The 26,345-nt window shown below is 44.0% G+C and overlaps 2 protein-coding genes across 2 annotated transcripts in view; both read left to right on the forward strand.

The window, feature by feature from the left end:
- Nucleotides 1-23,965, forward strand: part of LOC124613776 (atherin-like) — a 62,130-nt gene extending 38,165 nt beyond the window's left edge. The window contains exons 2-3 of the mRNA XM_047142493.1: nt 7,441-7,658; nt 23,653-23,965. Of these exons, the coding sequence (XP_046998449.1) occupies nt 7,441-7,658; nt 23,653-23,965 (531 nt within the window). The remainder of the gene's footprint in view (nt 1-7,440; nt 7,659-23,652) is intronic.
- A 244-nt stretch (nt 23,966-24,209) lies between these two features.
- LOC124613777 (nephrin-like) overlaps nt 24,210-26,345 on the forward strand; it is a 1,004,503-nt gene continuing 1,002,367 nt past the window's right edge. The window contains exon 1 of the mRNA XM_047142494.1: nt 24,210-24,320. Within this exon, the coding sequence (XP_046998450.1) occupies nt 24,242-24,320 (79 nt within the window). The 5' untranslated portion in view covers nt 24,210-24,241. The remainder of the gene's footprint in view (nt 24,321-26,345) is intronic.

Below are 26,345 nucleotides of genomic sequence, written 5' to 3' on the forward strand. Positions count from 1 at the left end.
GAAATGCCATGGATTTTCACTCTGGTAATGCTATTAATACATGCAGTTTTTTCATCTAGAATACGTGCTCCAATTAAACGTCTAATGGCTTTCTCATGATTTTGTAACTTTCTGGTACTAAAGAGAAAAAGTACAGCATTAATATGTAACTTGACTGTTTACACACTTACGCGCAGGCAGCTGTATCTATCGCCAGTAACCATATTCTTTAAAACTCATATTTTCTCCTAGTACTCGATGAAATGGATTCTAACAGAGCTTGCTGAGAGTCTTAGTCAATTGTGAATTGTGTCCTACTACAACGTCGTTTCTACCATTGGCTGCAACATTTAAAGCTGTTGCTCTTGAGCGAGCTGATGAGGTTGTTCATTCGTTTGTGGATCAGCCTGTTGTTGAAACTAAAAAACAGCAGACAGAAAGGAGAAGTATTAAATTCAGCATTTAAAAATGTTATTAGGAAGGCAAAAAGTATGTGGTATGCAGATAGAATAGCTAAGTCTCAGGATAAAATTAAAACCATATGGTCAGTCGTAAAGGAAGTGGCTGGTCTGCAGAGACACGTCGAAGATATAGAATCAGTGCGTAGTGGGAAAGTCCGTGTTACAGATAAGTCGCATATATGTACAGTATTTAATAATCACTTTCTGAATATAGAAGGTGAACTAAATAGAAACCTAGTCCTAACAGGGAATCATATATCGGTCTTAGAAAAAAGTATTCCTAGACTGTTACCTGAAATGCTCCTCCATGATACTGACAAGAGGGAGATTGAGTTAGTAACTAAATCACTAAAGACCAAGAACTCTCATGGATATGACGGGACATCTAGCAGAATACTGAAGTAGTGTTCTATGAATGTTAGCCCAGTACTTAGCCGTATCTGTAACTTTTCCTTTAGGAGTGGTCGGTTTCCTGACCGATTAAAGCACTTGGTAGTGAAGCCACTTTATAAAAAGGGAGACAGGGATAAGGTTGACAATTTTAGACTTATTTCTATGCCGTCGGTGTTTGGTTGTATATACACGGTTACTGGAGCATTTAAATTCAGATAACTTGCTCCCAAATGTACAGTTTGGTTTTAGAAATGGTTTAACAACTGAAAATGCTATATTCTCTTTTCTCTGTGAGGTTTTGGACAGATTAAATAAAAGGTTGCAACGCTAGGTGTTTTGAGGCTTTTGACTGTGTTGACCACAAAATATTTCTGCAGAAGTTGGACCATTATGGAGTAAGGGGAGTAGCTTACAATTGGCTCGCCTCTTACTTTAAGAACAGAAAGCAGAAGGGAATTCTCCGCAATATTGAGAGTGGTAGTGATGTTCAGTCCCAATGGGGCGTTCCCCAAGCATCGGTGCTGGGGCCACTGCTGTTTCTTATTTATATAAATGATATGCCTTCTAGTATTACAGGTGATTCAAAAATATTTCTGATTTCTGATGACACCAGCTTGGTAGTGAAGGATCTTGTGTGTAATATTGAAACAGTATCAAGTAATGTAGTTCATGAAATAAGTTTGTGGCTTGTGGAAAATAATTTGATGCTAAATCACAGTAGAACTCAGTTTTTACAGTTTCTAACTCACAATTCGACAAGAACCGATGTTTTGGTCAGGCAGAATGGGCATATTATATGCGAGACGGAACAGTTCAAGTCCCTAGGCGTTCGGATAGATAGTAAGCTCTTGTGGAAAGCCCATGTTCAGAATCTTGTTCAGAAACTAAATGCTGCTTTATTTACCATTAGAACAGTATCTGTAATAAGTGACAGTTCAACACGAAAAGTAGTCTACTTCGCATATTTTCATACGCTTATGTCGTATGGTATTATTTTTGGGGGTAATTCTTCTGATTCAAAGAGGGTATTTTTGGCTCAAAAACGGGCTGTCCGAGCTACATGTGGTGTAAGTTCGAGAACCTCTTGTCGACCCCTATTCAATAGTCTGGGAATTTTGGCGTTGCCTCACAGTACATATTTTCATTAATGTCGTTTGTTGTTAGCAATATTTGCTTATTACCAAGAGTTAGCAGCTTTCACTCAGTTAATACTAGGCAGAAAGCAAATCTGCATGTGGAATGCAGTTCCTTGACTCTGCTAACGACATGATCAGTGGATGCACCAGACAGCTGCTTATAATAAGCAGCTTTTACATTTGCCAAAGAGGAAGAAATTTTAACGTGAGATGTAAATAACACATTAAAGAGAGCGAGCATAATAAGTCGAGTTTTTTCTACACTTGAGAGATAAAAATCACACTGCTGATGTGATCCAAAATGAATTACAGATTCTGCACAGAATGCCAAAAGGTTTTTCAATGAAAATTCTTGAAGAATTAGAAATCCATATGTACACGAGAAAATACCCACAAGAAACATTAAACGAATATACGGAAATTAGACTCAAGTACTACCTCAAAAACTTTACTGAACTTTTAGAGCACGAAAACGGTTAAATCGGAATGTACATATGCAAGAACGAAAGACAATCGTAAGAAATTTTAGTTAGTAAAATAGTATCGCTGTCCATCTGCACAATCTTTGTAAACATAGAGCGTCGTAAGAGTGGAACTGTCAAACTGCTGTCACGTCGTAATTAACATTTTATTTTCAACATCTCGACATTATTTACTATCTAATTAAAGCGTTGACAGTTATAAAACAGTCCACTAACGGCGAAATATTGTCACTTAGAAGAAGGTGTAATTAGATGAATGACGAACACTAACTTCACTTAACGAAGGTTTATTCAGCACTTGCACATTCAAGAGAGCAGAGCGAACTGCCTCCGCCCAGAACACATACAATATATATACAGCTACAGAACATTCCAGTAAAATTATTCTTGACATTTGTGGATACTTCTAGAATGCAGTCGAACCGAATATAGAAATTAAAATTGTACAGTCCAGTGAGTTTTCAACTCACGACCCTCCATGCATCATCACTACACCACGGTGCTACTCAGCTTCTTCTGCGACATTGCTCCTCCTTAAGTGAATAGCGTCTCGATATTACGTCGTCCAAGTCCGAGGACGAGTCATCGGTCCTGTATACTCCGAGTCCCGATGACTGATGCTCGCCGTGGTGGTGATCTTCTTAGAAATTCTTTTGCAGCTAAGCCCATCGTCACCTTTCTTGTTGCCTGTCGCTGGAACTTCTAATTTACCCTGGGTGTCAGGATCCTCGTAGGGCTTCATTCGAAGGACGTGGACCGTATCTCTGATCCTTCGTCGTCTTGCGTCGGTGTCGAAATCTTCGTAAGAGACATCAGACAACCGTCTTACAACCTTATAAGGTCCAACATAGCGCCTCAGGAGCTTCTCAGAGAGACCAAGCTTCCGAACAAGAGTGAAGATCCAGAGGAGGTCTCCAGGCTGGTAGACAACTGTGTGGTGGCTAACGTCATACCTTCGGCGATCGTTTTCTTGAGCTTGCAGCGTGCAGAGTCTAGCTCACTGCCGAGCCTCCTCAGCTCTGGTTAACACCTGGTCGATGTAGTCGTCGTCCACGTCATCAGTATATAACGGAAGCACAGTGTCCTTCGTCGACGTCGTCTCAGTCCCATGCACCAGGAAAAATGGCGTAAATCCCGTGGTGTCTTGTTTGGCGTTGTTGTAGGCAGACGTCACGAAAAGTAGCACTTCATCCGAGTTGCTCTGCTCAACATTGACGAACATCGATAGCTTGTCGGCCAAGGTCTCATTAAGGCGTTCAGTAATCCCGTTAGTTTGCGGATGGTAGGCAGTCGTCATGTGATGAGTAATGTTGCACCGACGGTTTATCTCTGTCGCAAGATTCGACTAAAAAACTTTCCCTCGAACCGTAATTAAGGTCCTTGGGGCACACTGTTTTAATACAAGGTCTTCCACTATTAATTTGGCTACCTCGGATGCTTCGGCTGTTTTCACGGCTTCTGAAATTGCATAGCGTGTCAGATAATCAGTGTAAACAATAATCCATCTGTTACCATAGCAGACGTTGGAAATCGTCTGAGGAGGTCAATGCCAACACGATGGAAAGGCGTTCCAGCTGGTGGAATTGGTATGAGTCGGCCAGGTGGTTTCCGAGGAACTGCCTTTCTCCTCTGGCACTCTCTACAGTGCGACACATAGCGACGGAAACTCCAAAATAATCCTGACCAGGAAAATCTCTTGCGGATTCTATCGTGGGTCTTAATAAATCCTGAATGTCCGACCTCAGGTGTGTTATGGAATTTCTGTAAAACATCTAAGTGCATGTGTTAAGGAATCACTGGTAGCCATTTCTTTCCAAACGGATCAAAGTTTTTCTTGCAAATTAGTCCATTGTTGTTGTTGTTGTTGTGGTCTTCAGTCCCGAGACTGGTTTGATGCAGCTCTCCATGCTACTCTATCCTGTGCAATCTTCTTCATCTCCCAGTACCTACTGCAACCTACATCCTTCTGAATCTGCTTAGTGTTTTCATCTCTTGGTCTCCCCCTACGATTTTTACCCTCCACGCTGGCCTCCAATATTAAACTGGTGATCCCTTGATGCCTCAGAACATGTCCTACCAATCGATCCCTTCTTCTGGTCAAGTTGTGCCTCCAACTTCTCTTCTCCCCAATCCTATTCAATACTTCCTCATTAGTTATGTGATCTACCCATCTAATCTTCAGCATTCTTCTGTAGCACCACATTTCGAAAGCTTCTATTCTCTTCTTGTCCAAACTATTTACCGTCCATGTTTCACTTCCATACATGGCTACACTCCATACAAATACTTTCAGAAATGACTTCCTGACACTTAAATCTATGCTCGATGTTAACAAATTTCTTTTCTTCAGAAACGCTTTCCTTGCCATTGCCAGTCTACATTTTATATCCTCTCTACTTTGACCATCATCAGTTATTTTGCTCCCCAAATAGCAAAACTCCTTTACTGCTTTAAGTGTCTGATTTCCTTATCTAATACCCTCAACATCACCCGACTTAATTCGACTACATTCCATTATCCTCGTTTTGCTTTTGTTGATGTTCATCTTATATCCTCCCTTCAAGACACCATCCATTCCGTTCAACTCCTCTTCCAAGTCCTTTGCTGTCTCTGACAGAATTAAGATGTCATCGGCAAACCTCAACGTTTTTATTTCTTCTCCATGGATTTTAATACCTACTCCGAATTTTTCTTTTGTTTCCTTTACTGCTTGTTCAATATACAGATTGAATAACATCGGGGAGAGGCTACAACCCTGTCTTACTCCCTTCCCAACCACTACTTGCCTTTGATGTCCCTCGACTCTAATAACTGCCATCTGGTTTCTGTACAAAGCGTTTCTGTACAAATTAGTCCATTAAGTAACTTAAATTGCCCTTTCACTTCCTCTGTCCGATTTAAGACAAGCATAATTTGAGATATCTTGGCATCCTTCTTCTGCTCAGCAAAGAGATCCTGGAGTGCATCTTCATCACAGTCTTGACGGTCTTGAACGGGGTTTCTTGAGAGACAGTCGGCATCTTGCTGTTTTCTTCTACTTTTGTACGCTATGGTAATGTCATACTCTCGAAGGCGTAGTGCCCACCTGGCGAGTCGTCCTGTTGGATCCTTAATACCTGGCCATCAACAAAGTGAATTATGGTCTGTTGCAACTGTGAGTAGCCTTCCATAGAGATAATGTCGAATTCTTTAATTGAGTAGTTTCTCTGGCCTTTTGTAAGTATCGAAGAAGCATAGGCTAGTACCATCTTTTTTCCATCCGAAATTTGCACCAGAACAGCACCGACCCCATGCCCACTGGCATCTGTGTGTAGTACTGTAGGTGCTCTCTCATCATACAGACCAAGCACAGGGTCAGTCGTCAGAACTTTTCACAGCACATCTAAAGAATTTATAGAGCACCACCCGAGATAAATTTAGCATCAGCTTTTAACAACCCTTGGAGTGGCCTGGCTTTCAGTCTTCGATAAAAGTAATAACGTCATTGAGCAAGCAGTAAAGGAAACAAAAGAAAAATTCGGAGTAGGTATTAAAATCCATGGAGAAGAAATAAAAAACTTTGAGGTTCGCCGATGACATTGTAATTTTGTCAGAGACAGGAAAGGACTTGGAAGAGCAGTTGAACGGAATGGACAGTGTCATGAAAGGAGGGTGATGCTGAGGGAATTACGTTAGGAAATGAGACACTTAAAGTAGTAAATGAGTTTTGCTATTTGGGGAGCAAAATAACTGATGATGGTCGAAGTAGAGAGGATATAAAATGTAGGCTGGCAATGGCAAGGAAAGCGTTTCTGAACAAGGGAATTTTGTTAAGATCGAGTATAGATTTCAGTGTCAGGAAGTCGTTTCTGAAAGTATTTGTATGGAGCGTAGCCATGTATGGAAGTGAAACATGGACGATAACTAGTTTGGACAGGAAGAGAATAGAAGCTTTCGAAATGTGGTGCTATAGAAGAATGCTGAAGATTAGATGGGTAGATCACATAACTAATGAGGAGGTATTGAATAGGATTGGGGAGAAGAGAAGTTTGTGGCACAACTTGACTAGAAGAGGGGATCGGTTGGTAGGACATGTTCTGAGGTATCAAGGGATCACCAGCTTAGTATTGGAGGGCAGCATGGAGGGTAAAAATCGTAGAGGGAGACTAAGAGATGAATACAATAAACAGATTCAGAAGGATGTAGGTTGCAGTAGGTACTGGGAGATGAAGAAGCTTGCACAGGATAGAGTAGCATGAAGAGCGGCATCAAACCAGTCTCAGAACTGAAGACCACAACAACAACATGAACATAATCCGAGGCAGCTTCTCACATCTCTAATACTTTTAGGAATAGGAAATTCCGTTATGGATCTCACCTTCTCTGGGTCTGGACGCACACCTTCGTTTGACACAAAATGTTCAAGTATTTTGATTTCTTTTGCTACAAAGAGACACTTTCTTGGATTAAGTTTCAGTCCGCCTTGTTGGGCACACTCAATAACGGCCGTAAGTCTTTTTACATGTTCATCAAATGTCTCTGAGAATACTATAATGTTTCCTAAATAACAAAGGCACATCGTCCAATTCAGGTGACGTAGACGTCACATCAGTCTACACGTGAGTACGATACAGTACTTCTATATACACGATATTAGCATGCACACCTGTTCTCACCAAAATTGTAATTGCAGGTACTTGAAAATGGCGATAAAGCCGAAACAGTCTCTCGCAAATAAAGATCCACTGTAGTAATCATGTCGTTATCAGATACAAATTATGCTGCTGGTCTTAAAAAATGAAAAATGTAAATGTGTTTAGTAACTGTATCATTTTTGCAGCCTGAATAATAAATACTGTTATACCTCTGTAGCGAAGGATTTTTGCACCCATGTTCGTACAAAATATTAGTACTGCACTGATGTCAAGAATAAATCCTTAAATTTGTGACATGCGGTTTTATACAATCTGCATGTTGTGAGCCTGCTAACGGTCGCAAATCTCCCACCAGCGCCCGCGCTCGCACCCGCCAGTAGGAGCCGTCAGCGGCGCGCAGACGCTCCGCCTAATTGGCCGACAGCACGCGTCACTAACCACCCCCGCCGCCGCCCCCAGGCGCGGCTCTGCGCCGACGTCTCTCTCTTCTCCGGCTGTGACGGCGGCGGCGGCGGCGGGGTGGCGCGTGCGTGTCGCCGCCTCTTCCCCCGGGTGTCATTACTGTGCCTCCAGGTTACGCTCGTCCCCGGCCCTCGAGATATCCGAACGAAACTCTTGTCAGGTTTCCTGTGCGTCACCACGCAGAGAAGAGGAGCTTTTGATAACTTCGCGACGGCTCGCGTTTCCGCGACCTGCAGCGCTGCAAACGAGAACACGGATCTGCAATCGTCTCTGTTACCGCGCACTGTGAAGGCGTCTGTTCTGTCGTTGTTCCAAACACACCTCGTTCGGTGACTTAACGCTAAGGGCTTCACGTTCTCGAAAGTGACGTCATCCATTTACCAATTACTACTATTCATTCACTGAAACGGTACGTCACAGATAGACCAAATAAATATACGAATTTAAAACAAAAGTACATACTCGGATCAAAAGAATACACTGTTCTACAGTATCAATATATGTCTCACTTTCAACTTATCGGATTTTATTTCTTTCTTTTTTTCCTTTTTTTTTAATGGGCACATACTAATCATCACACATATGCCATCAGCAGATCATGCTTGAAGTCAAAAGTTAAGAGAAAGTATGGAGGCATTAGCAATTAGCACAAACTACAAAATATTTTTAACAATGATGTTCTTTTTTTAATTTGGTACAATGTTCCTAAAAAAGTTGTGACCGAGGTTCTCAGCATTCCTATAAGACTAATTATTACTGCACGTTATTACTGCAGTATGTACACATAGCGATAAAATTGTGTCTGAGGAGTAGTTATAAAGTCGGCCCTCAGGTCAACACCTCCCCTTTAACTACGGTGGCTGAAAAATAATGCCTCCGAATTTTTAATTCTATTCTCGATATAGGTTGAGGTCTTATATCTGATACGTATTACTCGATCGCTGGCGCAAGTTGCAACACGCTGCCGCTAGAGGGGCCTGAATTGTAGCGTGTAACGCGGCGGTGTGTAACTTAACTATGTCAGTGCGTGAGGATACTGAAAACATGAATTCGAAGAGTGCATCAACAAATGGAGTTCCCTGGCCTTCAACATGACAACGCCATACCACACGCGAGTGCTGCGACATCAGCAATTAACCGACGCCATGTTTTCACTGTCATCGACCATCCTCCACACAGTCCGGTTCCCTGTAGCACCATGGACTGATTCATTTGTGGATCTTTGGTACAGAGACCGAGTGAACGGTCTGAATCAGAGATTCAGTCAGTTCTGCGACCGTGTAGACTACATATCGCTTGACTTAGGGTGGAGGGGTATCGGCATCCGCTAAATGGATCAGCTGCCTAATATCCCCAGCAGGTCGCTGCAAGGGCTGTGGGAACTGTATGCCGTCGACAAGGAGAGTTTTTTAGGTTTGAGGGTTTAAGTAATGTAGAAACAGAATGTTAGTCTCATCAGGTGTAGGTAATTAAGGGACAATTCTCATTGCTGTTCCATTTGTAAATTGTCATAGCTGTGTTGGAAAAGAGTCACAGTCCCAAGCGCTAGTAAGAACCACTGAAGCTGAAATTTACCACTAATGAGATGTTACTCAACACAGTTTTTCTAAATTTCTTCACCTAAAGATACGAAGCAAGTATTCCCGAATTCGAATCAAGATCGTCAATAACTGCCAACACCAGTACGTTAGAAGTAGATATCGTCGAAGAAGCGAAGCAATTTAAATCACACCATAAAGGCAAGACTCTATGCCGCTTATGTTCTTTTTCGGGTGTAGGTATGTTATAGCCGTATTTTAACACTGACTTCCTCAAAGCATGTCTTAAGGAACAAACACTATTATGATTCACAGCGTTTGTAAATATTACGAGTGGATTCACAAACTGCGAATACGGTTTGACGTCAACAGTACATTTTAATTACTGAAACATGAAAACCTATGCCGCACTGGGAAGCAAACACGGATTTACCACTCATCACAAGGTAGTCGCCCTAATCATTTTAGCTATCCGTGCACGCCTCCCGGGTCGACTGAACGTCCATATGTCATATTGTACATATGACATATTCCCACAAATTTTTATTATTGTGATTTTAGTCTGTCAAGTTATATATACCATTGATTTACACAATGTCTGTTTATACAGGGTGTTTCAAAAATGACCGGTATATTTGAAACGGCAATAAAAACTAAACGAGCAGCGATAGAAATACACCGTTTGTTGCAATATGCTTGGGACAACAGTACATTTTCAGGCAGACAAACTTTCGAAATTACAGTAGTTACAATTTTCAACAACAGATGGCGCTGCGGTCTGGGAAACTCTATAGTACGATATTTTCCACATATCCACCATGCGTAGCAATAATATGGCGTAGTCTCTGAATGAAATTACCCGAAACCTTTGACAACGTGTCTGGCGGAATGGCTTCACATGCAGATGCGATGTGCTGCTTCAGCTGTTCAATTGTTTCTGGATTCTGGCGGTACACCTGGTCTTTCAAGTGTCCCCACAGAAAGAAGTCACAAGGGTTCATGTCTGGCGAATAGGGAGGCCAATCCACGCCGCCTCCTGTATGTTTCGGATAGCCCAAAGCAATCACACGATCATCGAAATATTCAATCAGGAAATTAAAGACGTCGGCCGTGCGATGTGGCCGGGCACCATCTTGCATAAACCACGAAGTGTTCGCAGTGTCGTCTAAGGCAGTTTGTACCACCACAAATTCACTAAGAATGTCCAGATAGCGTGATGCAGTAATCGTTTCAGATCTGAAAAATGGGCCAATGATTCCTTTGGAAGAAATGGCGGCCCAGACCAGTACTTTTTGAGAATGCAGGGACGATGGGACTGCAACATGGGGCTTTTCGGTTCCCCATATGCGCCAGTTCTGTTTATTGACGAAGCCGTCCAGGTAAAAATAAGCTTCGTCAGTAAACCAAATGCTACCCACATGCATATCGCCGTCATCAATCCTGTGCACTATATCGTTAGCGAATGTCTCTCGTGCAGCAATGGTAGCGGCGCTGAGGGGTTGCCGCGTTTGAATTTTGTATGGATAGAGGTGTAAACTCTGTCGCATGAGACGATACGTGGACGTTGGCGTCATTTGGACCGCAGCTGCAACACGGCGAACGGAAACCCGAGGCCGCTGTTGGATCACCTGCTGAACTAGCTGCGCGTTGCCCTCTGTGGTTGCCGTACGCGGTCGCCCTACCTTTCCAGCACGTTCATCCGTCACGTTCCATGTCCATTGAAATTTTTCAAACAGATCCTTTATTGTATCGCTTTTCGGTCCTTTGGTTACATTAAACTTCCGTTGAAAACTTCGTCTTGTTGCAACAACACTGTGTTCTAGGCGGTGGAATCCAGAAAAATCCTCTGTTCTAAGGAATAAACCATGTTGTCTACAGCACACTTGCACGTTGTGAACAGCACACGCTTACAGCAGAAAGACGACGTACAGAATGGCGCACCCACAGACTGCGTTGTCTTCTATGTCTTTCACATCACTTGCAGCGCCATCTGTTGTTGACAATTGTAAGTACTGTAATTTCGAAAGTTTGTCCGCCTGAAAATGCACAGTTGTCCCAAGCATATTGCAACAAACGGTGTATTTCTATCGCTGCTCGTTTAGTTTTTATTGCCGTTTCAAATATACTGGTAATTTTTGAAACACCCTGTATAAAGTGTCTGTACGTTACAGAATAAAATTTTCACTCTGCAGTGGAGTGTGCGCCGATATGAAACGTCCTGGCAGATTAAAATTGTGTGCCGATCCAAGACTCGAACTCGGGACCTCCGCCTTTCACGGGTGAAAGGTAAAGGGCGTAAGGCAAAGGTCCCGAATTCGGGTCTCGGTCGGTCACACAGTTTTAACCTGCCAGGAAGTTTCAGTGTCTGTATGTTATATTACAATGTCCTTCAGACATGCATGCACTGCTGATTCACATCCACACATGGAGAACTGACCATTCTCATAAAATAGAGGGAACTATATTTAGATCTACATCTAGAGCTACATTGAAACCAGACCCCGGGAGTAGACGACATTCCGTTAGTACTACTATAACTTTGGGAGAGTCACCCATGACAAAACCTTTCCATCTAGCGAGCAAGATGTACAGGTATGAGACTGGCGAAATACCCTCAAACTTCGAGAAGACTATAATAATTCCAATTCCACAGAAAGCAGGCGATCAGTTTAATAAGTCATGGCTGCAAAATACTAACACGACTTATTCATAGAAGAATAGAAGATCTGGTAGAAGCAGACCTCGGGGAATATCAATCTGGATTCCGTAGAAATGTAGGAACACACGAGGCAATACTGACCCTACGACATATCTCAGAAGGTAGGTTAAGGAAAGGCAAACCTATGTTTATAGCATTTGTAGACTTAGAGAAAGCTTTCGACAATGTTGCCTGGAATACTCTCTTTGAAATTCTGAGAGTAGCAGCGGTAAAATGCAGGGAGGTAAAGTCTATTTACAACTTGTACAGAAACCAGATGTTCGAGGGGCTTGAAAGAGAGGCGGTGGTTGGCAAAGAAGTGGGTCAAGGTTGTAGTCTATCCCCGATGTTATTTAATTGTACATTGAGCAAGCAGTAGAGGAAACCAAAGAGTACGAAATAAAGTCCAGGGTGAAGAAATAAAAAACGTTAAGGTTTACAGATGACATTGTAATTCTGTCAGGGACAGCAAAGGACTTGGAAGTGCAATTGAACGGATTGGACAGTATATAAGATGAATTTCATCAAATGCTAGAGGAGGATAATGTTGAGTGAATTAGATTACGAAATGAGGAACTTAAAGCAGTAGAATAATGGAATGCAGTCAGATTAAATCAGGTGTTCTTGAGGGAATTAGATTAGGAAATGAGGCACTTAAAGTTGTAGATGAGTTTTGCTATTTGGGCAGCAAAAAAGTGATGATGGTTTCAGTAGAGAGGACAGAAAATGTAGACTGGCGATGGTAAGAGAAGCGTTTCTAAAATAGAAAAATTTGTTAACATCGAGTATAGACTTAAGCGTCAGAAAGCCTTTTCTGCAAGTATTTGTATGGAGTGTAGCCATATACCGAACTGAGACACGAACGATTAACAGTTTAGACCAGAAGAGAATAGAAGGTTTTGAAATCTGATGCTAAAAAGGAATGCTGCATATTGGATGGGTAGATTACGTAACTAATGAGGAAGTACTGGAAACTGGCGTGCTGCAAAGAGATTTGTGGCGCAAGGGAACACCTGTTTAGTACTGGAGGGATGCGTGTTTGTGGGGGTGGAGGAGGCATAAAAACGAAAGAGGGAAAACAGGAGATCAGCACAGTAGGAAGATTCAGAAGGATGTAGATTGCAATAGTTACTCGGAGCTGAAGAGGCTTGTAGCAGCACGGAAACCGCATGAAACCAATCTTCCGACCGAAGTTCACAACAAGAACAGCATCTACTTCACGTATGTATTCTGAAAATCACCCATACAGTGCGTGGTGCGTGGTGGTGGGCCCCTTGTACCACTATTAGTGATTTTCTATTCTATCCCATTCGCAAAAAAGAAGCGAGGAAACTTTCTCAGTAATGTTTCATCAGAGGAATGTCTTCTTCCCTCCAGGCCTTCTTTTTGAACTCCTGGAGAATTTCCGTAATTCCTGCATGTTGACCGAACCAGCCGAAAACAAAAATCAGCAGCAAGCCTCTGAATTATCTGAATGTCTTCATTTCATACGACCAAATGGGTGTTCCAAACATTCGAGACTGCTCACGAATGGGTCGTACAAATATCCATGCACGGCCTCCGTCAAGTATGAGATACACCAACCTGGCATTCTTCCAATAAACCGCAGTCTATCAGCTGCCTTCCCTACATACGACGTTAGTAGTTCGTTTAAGCTCACACCGTTATACAATGTCACCTTGAGGGACGTGGCTATCTTAAGCAGCTTATCAGTAATACTGTATTCGCACGTTACACGACTGTTTTTTGCTTCTCGTCTGCTTTAACTTACATTTCCCACAAGCTTTCCTGCCGATGAGTACCTCATCCGTGAATTATCAGCACTTGATAGGCGCTAGTGGCGCCATGTCGTGTCGTTAAGGAGAGGAGCGCGGATAGAGAGAGGACTCCAGTGGTGGAGGCCGGTATGGCGGTTCAGTGATGTCCACATTATACGAAACGTGCTGGCGCGTTAGAAGTTACTCTCTTCCGAATGGCACCGGTTTGATTTTGGTGATACGCTAATGCTTACCCACACTAATGGCATAATCTGCGTGATTAAATATCTCACAACTGTTTATTGAGGCGGAAATTGTTGAAGATTATTGGGCTTCATTATGGGAATATCATAATGGTGTCCAGCAAAATATTGGTTTCTTACGTTAACTTGTACCCTCTTGTATCTATTATATCTGCTGTGTTTAAAGACGTCCGACATTTTGGTGCCTTAAGTTACTGATGCATCAAGAGGGGACAAATTTTTGCCTCTATGAAGATTGCCTGCGATGGTCATGGCGGCATAACGGAACTGTGATGTTATTCTGCACTACCTCATAATGTTCTTATCTCGTCATAGTCTTTCTAGATTTTACACCACAGGCCACTTCTTGTTGGGCAGATACGGCATGTAGAATTGTATGTGGGAAAAGTACTGTGGAACTGAAACGTTGTATTAATTGTCGACATATGGACACAGAAATTTGTGAAATACATTCAACATAGGTTCTCACTAGTCAAATTAAATGGAAAATTACCCAGGGATTGCTCCTAGCACCTGACAGGTTTGATTTAACTCTGTATACGTATGTATCTAAAGGCTTATATGAGGCTCTTAACTTGCGTGAGTGTTTAACTGATGAAGGAGACACTCGTGCGATCACTGTGGTGAGTGAATCTGGGAATGAGGAAATCCTCGTCAATGCTGTCGTTTTAATCTTGTGACCTGGTGCTATCAGTGGCTAACATCTTGCTTCCCAAAAAGTAATTATGTTGTTTTCAGTTTATTTGAAGAAATGTGTCTGACTTCGAAGGTGTCTAAATGGGCTTTGGAGGTCCAGTAAATGATGCGTTTCAAATGATTTGATGGCAGCTGCCACCATCTGGGAAGTGATGGGTTTAGCAGTACCGAGCCCGCATCAGCTTGGGGCAGCTTTATTCTGTCAGTGTCAATAAATTCACCAACAGCTGAGTACATTAAGATATTATATTATTTTATTCTGATGGCAACAAGTTTCTGCAATTTATTATGCCATCTTCAGGCCCCATACGTTCATATCCAAATAAACGAACATGTCGTAAGCGCCATAAATCACTGGATATCGTAAATTCAATCGTTACACAGTTGCTACATTCGAAGAAGTGACAGCAGGTGATTTATGGCGCTATGCGACAAGTTCGTTTATTTGGGTCTTCAAGATGTCATAATGAAGCGCCGAAATTGGTTGCCTTCAGAATAAAATAAAATAATATCTTAAAATACACAACTGTTGGTAAATTTGTTGACATTGACAATTAGTTAACCAGCCGATGTCACATGGCCGTGATGGACCAACAGAGATACGTTCCATTTTGTAAGCCTCATATTTCTATAGTTGTTTTAAGTCATAGGTTTGTAAGTAGTGTCTTAATTTTTATTTGCTTAGTACTTTAGTGCTCCGGATGCCTGTTGCGCTCCTTGATGTGCCTTAAATGATAATCCAATGTTCAAAAACAAGAGTCGGGCTTATCAGACTGTCTTAAGAATTTCTAAATTTAAAAGAATTTATTTCAGTTTAAATGTATAACTCTTGTGGATGATTTTAATTTCATATTCTTAATTCGTCCACTTGGACGTAAACATTTTGAGAAGTGTAAAAAATTATTCGTTTTAATAAATGTTTGAAAGTGTTAGTGTCTTTTGACAGTCAGTCCTAGCTCCACAGACCACTTGGTACAGTCACTGAAAATGACCTTTCCAGTACATTTCGTCATTGCAACTCGCGCTATTCGTCCGTTTATATATACAGACAACAAGAGCGGTCAAATCAGAGCTCGCCCGGAAAGATTTACAGCATCCATTAAGAAAGTTCCAAAACTAATTTTATTCCTAGTTTATGGGAAGCGTCAGTGCAGTAACAGCGATGCAGTTTGAACTAACAACTGAAAACAACAGACGTGCATTTGATCATTAACTTGTGAACAAGGAGTACCAAGTTGTGCGCTTGCGGCCGTAGCGCAACAAATTGCACTCTCTAAATCCTGTCTTCAAAACATTCACCTGACTGTTTTGAAGAAGATTTAAATGTGTGACATTTCGTCCCTCAAACCTTGACTCTCAAGCAAAATCGAAGACTTAGGTTGCCTGTCGCGGCTTGACTGAAACACGAAACGCAGCTATTTCTTTTCTGGAAGAAAAGACCACGTGTGGCGAGAAACGACCACAAATGTCCCGAAATTCACATGAAGGGTTAATGCTTTGATGACATAACCGACATTCAAGCCAATCTGAAGCGCGGGTTGAACAACATCCCAAAGAAGAACTTCACTGACAGTTTTACAGGGTTGGATGAACGTTATATGTGTTGTACACGAGTGAAGCGGAGAATATGTAGAGCACCTTGTAACACAGAGACTCTCCGGAGACGTTTAGAACACATGTCGAAGTCTCGATAGCGGTCCAGCCCAGTCCCAATACACGAGAGGGAGTGAAATGAATTTAAAAATGCTGTTTCCCTCACAGATTAGTGTTTCTCACACAGTTATGACTTGAATAGTAGTAGGAAAGAGGCTGCACAACCCTGTATTTTCAAAAAAACGCTGAATTTGCTTCGTTATGCATTAAGAGTAACTATCTCAAGCCACTTACAACCACAGACAGCTTGCCTGATTATAGGAGATTCAAATGCTGAAGAGACAGAAATTTATGGGCTCACATATCAGTTAATTCTTCAATTCCTCAAAATGGCGTAGAGCTACAGAAGATCCACTACCTGTTGGTTTCCAAAATCCTCGCCCAGGTGAAGGTAGCGTGGAGGGACATCGGGCTCTCTGACTGCCAGAAGCCTGGCCCCATCCCAGTAACGCCAACATAGGTGGGGCACCCCGAACTACCCAACGGCTGAAAGGCTAAGCGATCGTCGAAATTACCGCTCCCGTTCATGTTGGCAGCAGAGACCTGTTGCTCTCTGAGGAAGCATACAGTAAGGGAGGACCAGAGGTGTCCAAAATACTGAGAGTCGGTCTCCCGGTCTCAGGTCATTGTAGTACTTTGTAGGACAGATCGTTGCAGAGCTTGGTAGGCTCAGTTCGTAGCGGTGCTTGGTCAGTTTAGTTCCTTGCAGTGCTTGGTAGATGCAGTTCCTTGCAGTGTTTGGTAGACACAGTTCGTTTCTGTACTTTGTAGTCTCAGATCGTTGCAGTGCTTAGTAGGCTCAGTTCGCTGCAGTGCTTGGCAGACTCAGTTCGTTGCAGTGCTTGGTAATTTCAGTTAATAGCATTGCTTGGTAGGCTCAATTAGTTGCAGTGCTTGGTAGGCTGAATACGTAGCAGTGCTTGGTAGCATCAGCTCATTGCAATGCTTGGTAATCTCAGTTTGTAGCGGTGCTTAGTAAGCTCAGTTTGTTGCAGTGCTTGGTAGGCTAATTTCGTTGCAGTGCTTGGTAGCCTCAGTTCATTGCAATGCTTGGTAATCTCCGTCTGTAGCGGTTCTTGATGGGCTCAGTTAGTTGTAGTGCTTGTTAGGCTGAATTCGTTGCAGTGCTTCGTAACCTCAGTTCGTTGCAATGCTTGGTAATCGCAGTTTGTAGCAGTGCTTCGCAGGCTCAATTAGTTGCAGTGCTTGGTAGGCTGAATACGTTTCAGTGCTTGGTAGACTCAGTCCGTTGCAATGCTTGGTAAACTCAGTTTGCAGCGGTGCTTGATAAGTTCAATTAGTTGCAGTGCTTGGTAAGCTGGATCGTTGCAGTGCTTGGTAGACTCAGTTCGTTACACTGTTTAGTAGGCTCTCTTCGCTGAAGTACTTCGTAGCTCAGGTCGTAGCTGAGTTTCGTAATCTTAGTTCGTAGCGGTATATTTTTCACTTTTTTTCGTGACCAACTGTCAGGTGGTAGTATCCGCCACTCTGCGCTTAATATGTTCCTTCCCAGCGTTATGGAAGCAAGCGGACAACTTTACGATCACCTATTATCAATGAATTGGCAATAGAACGGCGATAGAAAAGCAGAACATGTTCAAAATTGAAATATTCAGTTTGCACCGCCGAAATGAGCCGCACGGTATTATCTGTGTTAATTCAATAGTATTTGTCGTCCGTGCGCCAGAAACGTATTTCGCCTCATGGCTCTTTAGCATAAATTCTGACTCGATCGTGGAGTTCGTTTTTATTAAACGACAACGAAACTCTTTCTGGGGACTGGAACAGTTATCGTTATCTTTGTTTGCATTTTATGTTTCTCCATGTACTTATCGTTTGTTTCGAAATGGTTCAAATGGCTCTGAACACTATGGGACTCAACATCTGAGGTCATCAGTCCTTACTTAAACCTAACTAACCTAAGGACATCACGCACATCCACACCCGAGGCAGGATTCGAACCTGCGACCGTAGCGGTCGCGCGGTTCCAGTCTGAAAAGCCCAGAACCCCTCGGCCACACCGGCCGGCATGGTTTGGTCCACAGCAAGCACGCGGATACCTGTGTACCTTCTAGTTACCATCTCTTGAATGGTGTGCATTCGTTCGTAACGTTTTTCCGCAAGTTTAATAAACGTAACAGATACTTCCAACACAGACTTTAGTCATCAGTAATACACTGAAGCGCCGAAGAAACTGGTATACGCATGCCTATTCAAATACAGATATATGTAAACAGGCAGAATTCAGCGCTGTGGGTAGCAACGTCTATATATGACAAAAAATGTCTGCCGCAGTTGTTACATCGATTACTGCTGCTACATTCGCCGGTTATCAAAATTTAAGTGAATTTGAACGTGGTGTTATAGTCGGCGCACGAACGATGGGACGCATCATCTCCGAGATAGCGAAGAAGAGGGGACTTTCTCGAACGACCATTTCTCGAGTGTACCGTGAAAATCAGGTTCAAAATGGTTCAAATGGCTCTGAGCACTACGGGATTTTACTTCTGAGGTTATCAGTCCCCTAGAACTTAGAACTACTTAAACCTAACTAACCTAAGGACAGCACACACATCCACGCCCGAGGAAAGATTCGAACCTGCGACCGTAGCGGTCGAGCGGTTCCAGACTGTGTCGCCTAGAACCGCTCGGCCACTCCGGCCGGCTGAATATCAGGCATCCGGCGAAACATCAAGTCTCGGACATCGCTACGGCTGGTGAAAGATCCTGCCAGAACGGGACCAACGACGACTGAAGAGAACCGTTCAATGTGACAGAAGTGCAACACTACCGCAACTTGCAGCAGATTTCAACGCTGCGCCGTCAACAAGTGTCAGCGTGCGAACTATTCAACGAAACATCATCGATATGGGCTTTCAGAGCAGAAGCCCCAGTCCAGTACCCTTCATTACTGCACGACCCAAAGCTTTACACCACATTTGGACTTGTCAACGCCGTCATTGGACTCTTGATGACTGGAAACATGTTGTCTGGTTGGACGAGTCTCGTTTCAAATTCTATCGAGCAGATGGACGTCTACGGGTGTGGAGACAACCTAATGAATCCATGGACCCTGCGTGTCAGCAGGTGGAGGCTCTGCAATGGTGTGGAGTGTGTCCGACTGAAGTGACATGGGACCCCTGATACTTCTAGATACGACTGTGACAAGTGACGCGTACGTAAATATCCTGTCTGATCACCTGCATCCATTCATGTCATTTGTGCATTTTGACGGACATGGGAAATTCCAGCAGGTCGGTTCGACACCCCACTCGTCCAGAACTGCTACAGAGTGGCTCCAGAAACACTCTTCTGAGCTTAAACTCTTCCGCTGTCCAGCAAATTTCCCAGAGATCAACATTATTGATCAGATCTGGAATGCCTTGCAGTGTGCTGTTCAGAAGAGACCCCGACCCCCTCGCACTCTTACGGATTTATGGACATCCCTGAAGGATTAATGGTGTCAATTCCCTCCCAATAACGCATGAACCTGTGTTCAGTGGATGCCGCCTTTAGAATCTAAAGATGGCCATAGTATGGCCGAAACCGGTTATGACTGTGTCATAAGAATGTGATTGCGTTTATAAATAAACAAAAAAATTACAAAATAATCAGTCACTCACTCCATTGACAACATGTCGTTTTCTCCCACACTACTTCAGACATTCGTCGAGTCCATGCCATGTCGTGTTGCGGCACTTATGCCTGCTCGAGGTGGCCCTACACGATGTATTTATAACAGTTTATAAACTCTGGGGTAACCTTTCGATTACGCGGCTGTAAAAATCACGTGGTTTTGAGGATAAGAGCGCGTCAAGCTATGTTCGGATAGTGTTTTTAACCGGGAAGGACGTTGCTTGAAGCCTGTTCGACAGAGAGCAGGAAAGTGTAAAATATAAGAGCGTTGGGTCAGGTGAACTGCGTGCAGAATGACTTCCGCGTCCAACTCCTGTGTAGTGTACTTTCTCAGTCTAACAGAATGCGGGTGGGCGTTGTGGAGTAACATCATTTCACGCAGTTTTCCCAGTCATTGTTATTGGACTGTGTCTGCAAGACTTTTCAGTTGCTGATAATAAATGTATTGGTTAAAAACAGGCGTGGTTGCAATTTTTAGTTTGGGGCGCATTATGCTTACTACCTGAGCCCCCATCTTACTGTTACTCGCTCCTGTGAACGGGAACGCGTTATGGAGATCTTGGTTCCTCTCGCGTCCATCTAGAAAAGATAACCTGAAGATGCCTAAATAAGGCGAAACGCGTCGTTGAAAAAATAATAAAAAAAAATTGCAACCAAGACTATTTTTAACCAATACTGTTAAGCACTGGTTTGCTTTTATACCACATATGGACTTATAGAAGGATAATAAATGTCAGCAATGATGGCTACATTTTGGGGAAGCAGTTCGTAGTACACCGCACCGTCGCTGTTCCACCGGATGCGTAACATTATCATTTGTGGATACGCTCAGGGCTTTGTAGGGGGAGTTGCTGCTGTGTTTGGGCTCAACCATTCCTTTCTTTTCCATTTGGTAGCGTAAAAACACCATTTTCCGTCACCAGTAACGATACAAGACAGGAATGTTCTGTGTCGTGTTCGAGCCAGTTGATGAGGAGCCAGCAGAGATGCACATGCCTTAGAGCATGCGGTACCCATGCACTCGATTTTCGAACGTTCCCCATAGCATGCAAATGTGGCACGATGGTCGAATGATCACAGTTCACCTTGTTTACAAGTTCCCGAGCACAATGACGTGGATCACTGTAATTAATACGTTTTACCGATCTTTATCAAATTCCGAAATTCACAAAACGATCCACCTTAAAACGAGATAAACCATTTTCGTGCCCTGCTCTGTCCACTGGCGTCCTCAGGCGTGGCTCAAATGTTTCTGGCTGCATCTGCTGCTTTTACTACTCTACTGAACTGAAACAGAAGAATACGTAGGAAATGTTTTTATTTCTCCACTGGAACGCCATTTTCCAGGGCCCTCAGCACATTCACTATCTCCAAACAACAAAATCACAAAATGTAAACTCTAATAGCAATAGCGAACTACAAATTAAAAATTACAATTGATAAATAAATCGAGAGCAACCTGAATACCAGCAAGCAAAACAAAAACGCTACAAATTTGTGTGGCAACCTGATATTTGCATGGAGACTGCCTCTCATTTCACTGTGTTTACGACGACATAAGTGCTCGTCTTTTAGCTGCTATTGGTCTGCAGCCTCCCGCTGTTCTCTTTGTTAAGCAGTTTATTTCAATCAGCAATTTAAGTCCCTGCAGTATGTTAACTACAGCCCGACGCTAGCATGGTCCGCGAACATCAGGTGAGTTTCTTTTAATCAAGGTAGGGAAGACGGTGACATACTGAACTCATTAATTTCTCTACTTTCGGTCCTTACGTCCTGTAGCATTAAAACTACAATCTTAAACTGTAGTTTTTATTCATTCAGTCTCGAAACTTTATGGACTGAGAGGGGAAATTTTCATTTCTCTCACTTGTTATTCGCGAATAGAATGGTCGGTAAATACACTGAGGTCACAGAAGTTGTAGTATGGTGATATGCACACATACACACGGCTGTAGTATTGCGTCCATAATGTATAACAGGACAGTGCCTTCGTGGAGCTGTCATGTGCACTCAGATAATTCCAGTGAAGAGATTTCCGACGTGATTGTGGCCGAACGACGGAAATTAACAGACACAGAAAGAGGAATGGTATTTGGAGGTAGACAAATGGTTCAAATGGCTATAAGCACTATGGAATTTAACATCTGAGGTCATGAGTGGCCTAGAATTAGAACTACTTAAACCTAACTAACCTAAGGACATCACACACACATCCCACATATCCATGCCCGAGGCAGGTTTCGAACCTGCGACCGTAGCGGCGGCGTGGTTCCGGACCGAAGCGCCTGGAACCGCTCGGCCACAGCGGCAGTCTTGAGCTAGACGCTTGGGACATTCCATTTCGGAAATCGTTAGGGATTTCTGTACTTCGAGATCCACAGTGCCAAGAAGGTGTCGAGAATACCGAATTTCAGCCACCACGGACAACGCAGTGTATATTGTTGTCAGTGCTAACAGACAAGCAACACTGCGTGAAAACAGCAGAAATCAATGTGGGATGCACGCCGAACGTACCCAATAGTTCAGAGTGGCGAAATTTGGCGTTAATGGGTTTTGACAGCAGACGAACGATGCAAGTGCTTTTGCTAACAACACAATATCGCCTGCAGCACCTCTCCTGAGCTCGTGACCGTACGTGTTGGACCCAGGATCACTGGAAAAGTATAGCCGAGTGCCGATCCCAGCTGGTAAGAGCTGGTGGTAGGGTTTGTGTTTGCCCCAGACCCCACGAAACCATGGACCCAAGTTGTCAACACGGCACTGTGCAAGCTGGTGATTGATCCATAATGGTATGGGCTCTGTTTACATAGCTAGGTTGGTTCAAATGGCTCTGAGCACTATGGGACTTAACTGCTGTGCTCATCAGCCACCTAGAACTTAGAACTACTTAAACCTAACTAACCTAAGGACATCACACACATCCATGCCCGAGGCAGGATTCGAACCTGTGACCGTAGCGGTCCCGCGGTCCCAGACTGTAGCGCCTAGAACCGCACGGCCACTCCGGCCGGCTAAATAGCTAGGACTGGGTCCTCTGGCTTAAATGAACTGTAATGGTTATGTGCGGCTACTTGGAGGCCATTTGTAGCTATTCATGGATTTCATTCTCCCAGACAAGGACGAAATTTTTATGGGTGACAATGCTGCGTGTCACAGGGTTGCAACTATTCGAGATTGTTGATGGGCGACTCCATAGAGTGCTGTGTGCACAACAACCATATACGTGAAATTAGAAGGAAGGCCAGTGTTGGCCGTAATATTGATGGTTTATTGACAGCAAAATCGATTTTCAATCACATAGTGATCATCTTCAGTGCTGTGATGTACAAATTAAACTCATAGGCACTGGTGTCCAGTTGTTATCGTTTCATAGCTTTGGGTAGTGATAATAACTTGACACCAGTGCCCATGAGTTTAATTTGTACACCACGGCACTGAAGATGATCACTGTGTGATTGAAAATGGATTTTGCTGTCAATAAACCACCAATATTACGGCCAACGCTGACCTTCCTTCTAATTATTAGAGATTGGTTTGAAGAACATTCCGGACAGCTCTACCGATTGATTTCGCCCAGCATGAATCCCATTCAACAATCAAGGGATAAAGTCGAGAGTTCAGTTCCCACACAAAATCCTGTACCAGCAGTACTTACGCAATTATGGACGTGTATAGAGTCATCTAGGCTCAATATTTCTGCAGGGGGCTTGCAAAGACTTCTTGAGCCCATGCCACGTCGACTTTCTGCACTATGCAGAGCAAGAGGATGTCCGACACGGTATCAGGAGCTATCCCACGACTATTTCGCCTCAGTGTATGAAAGTAGCTCTATGATCCCTCCTCCATACACTTTGGTGTGAATAGCAGCGTAATCAAGCTGATGTGGATCGAAGCAAGCGAGCTGGAAGGGAGCAAATGGAATGGTGACGGCGTTCCGACGCGACGAACCGGCCGTCCTCCCCACGCGCCGGCCGGCCGCGAGGGCGCGCTGGTGGCGGCGTCGGCGTCGGCGTCGGCGTCGGCTGCTCAGGCGTCGCGGCGCGCCGTGCCTCCAGTCGGCCGAGCGTCGCGTCGCGAGCCGCAGCCGCCGCCGCCGCCGCAGCAGCAGCAGCAGCAGCAGCAGACACGGCAGCAGCCGCCGCACCGCCTGCCACCTCGCGGCGCCGCCGCCAACTAGCGAGCGCCGCGGCGCACGAGCAGCGCGGCCGCCGGCGAATCGCGCCGGGCGCCGCGGCCGCCGCGCGCTGACGACCGACCGACCGCCACGAGCGTCGCCTGGCCCCGGCCGGCTGCCTGGCCGACCACTGTGCCCTTCCGTGACGCGCCGTGACGACTCGCGGCCGCGCGCCGCCGCAACACCTTCTGGCATGACTAGTCGCGCACGCCCGCTGTCGCTGTCCCTGTCGCTGCCGCCGCCGCCGTGCTGCTACTCGTCAGTGCGCCGGTGATCGCCATGGTGAAACCCGTGACGCCATATGCGACGTTCCTGTTGACGATCGGCGCACTCACCATGTTCGCCTCTGCCAAAGATAGTGAGTATTACTACCAGATGTCGTCGCTACGTATCCGTATGCTCCTTGGGTTGGCTTGTCATTTGGATGGTGGGTCAGTACTTACTCAAAGATTTTGTCATCCGGCTGACACCTATTACAGGTCTTCTGGCTCATGAAAGAAAAAAAATTAAGTTAGGAGTTTCAAGTTCGCGCATGATCTACATCGTCAGGAGTTAACCGACTGCTGGCACTTCCATGAATGCTTAAGTTAGCTTGTAATGTGTGACATTTAGACATTTATATGTGTCTCGTCTCTCAAGAGCTATATGCTTACCAATATTGCTGCATATACATTACAAGCAAACTTAAGCATTCACGGAAGTTGTAGCAGTCAGTTTGACTCCTGATGATGCAGGTCATGGGCGAAACGCCGAGTTCTTAACTTCCGGGTGGGCACAGCGGAAAGTCCGAGAATCTGTCACATAACAACAAGGATGCCACTAAGAAAGAGTTCGTGGTCAGCGAACTTCCTGTATTCAGTGAAACGTTTTCCTAGTCCTAGCGTAAGTAACTCGCTATATTCCGCCTCCATCAAAGGAAAAGTTAAAATCAATTATTTTTATTCCTATCTGTCACATCTGTAGCGACCAAAAGTGCCTACAGCCGCTGCTGTAAACGCACTACATGCAAACGTGAGGTACATGCACGTAACTTGTAGCAATCGGTTTTACTCCTGACGATATCGACATTCGGCGAAATGTTTGAGTTCTCAATATATGGGTGCATACAACGCAAAGATTCTTCTTTCGCGCAACAACAAGAATGCCGCCACGAAAGAGTTCGTGGTCGGCGAACTTCCTGCATTTACTGAACTGTTTTCCTCCCGATGCCGACCTTAATCGCCCTTTTAGCAGCTTCATCAAAGGAAAAGTTAATCCTACTTTTTTTCGTTTATACCTATGTCGCGAATCGGAAAAAAAGTAGCTACAGCCATTGCTGTAAGCGCACTACAAGCAAACGTAAAGGTGAATACACGCAAGTGGCAGCATTCGGCTCTACTGCTGACGGTGTGGATAATGAATGATACACCGAGCTATTAATTTCAGGATGGGCACAGTTGAAACACCGAAAATATTACTTCCAAGAATGCACGTGTGTGTGTGTGTGTGTGTGTGTGTGTGTGTGTGTGTGTGTATGCGTATGTGTCTGTGTTCGTGTTAATGCCGTCCAGGATGAGGCACCGAAGCTGTTAACCTCAATTACTCTTCAGTATAGCTTAAAAACGTTTTCCACGCAATCAGCTCACAGTATGGTTTCGCAGCGTTGAAACCATGTCAACAGTCACATTACAGTAGTTAGTCCTAGCCGGCCAGGGTGGCCGAGCATTTCTAGGCGCCACAGTCTGGAACCGCGCGACCGCTACAGTCACAGGTTCGAATCCTGCCTCGGCCATGGATGTGTGTGATGTCCTTAGGTTAGTTAGGTTTAAGTAGTTCTAAGTTCTAGGGGACTGACGACCTCAGATGTTAAGTCCCACAGTGCTCAGGGCCAGTTAGTCCTTCTCAACACGATGTAGATCACGAGCGGAACGTTCAGCTCTTAGTTTCAGGATCGTCGCAACAGGAATAACTTTCACGCAAATGAGGAATCTGTACTTCAACACGGTTCACCAAATCCAAATGCAAGCATATTTGCGAGCAGTGGTCTGTGGTAGCGTACTTCACCGTTACAATCATGGATACTGTGCCATTTTCGTTACGGTCGGCAATGAAGTTAAATGTGCAGTGAATATAGTCACAACTACCAGTATTTACGTCACACTTCCGCAGCCAAGCAAATACTGGATAACGGATCTAAATTCTGTTGCATTTGACCTCCATATTAGCGCGTTTCACGCTACGTTTTCTAATACGTTCCACTACAAACCAATAGAAACATCCTATCACCATAGAACTCTGAAATACCATTAATGAAAGTAAATGTTTTCGTGTAAGGCATCCATAGGTACATCAACATATTGATAGATCAAAGCGATATGAGCTTAAAACGTAAATCGGATCGCAT

Source organism: Schistocerca americana, chromosome 4, assembly GCF_021461395.2.
Source record: "Schistocerca americana isolate TAMUIC-IGC-003095 chromosome 4, iqSchAmer2.1, whole genome shotgun sequence".
Lineage (NCBI taxonomy): Eukaryota > Metazoa > Arthropoda > Insecta > Orthoptera > Acrididae > Schistocerca > Schistocerca americana.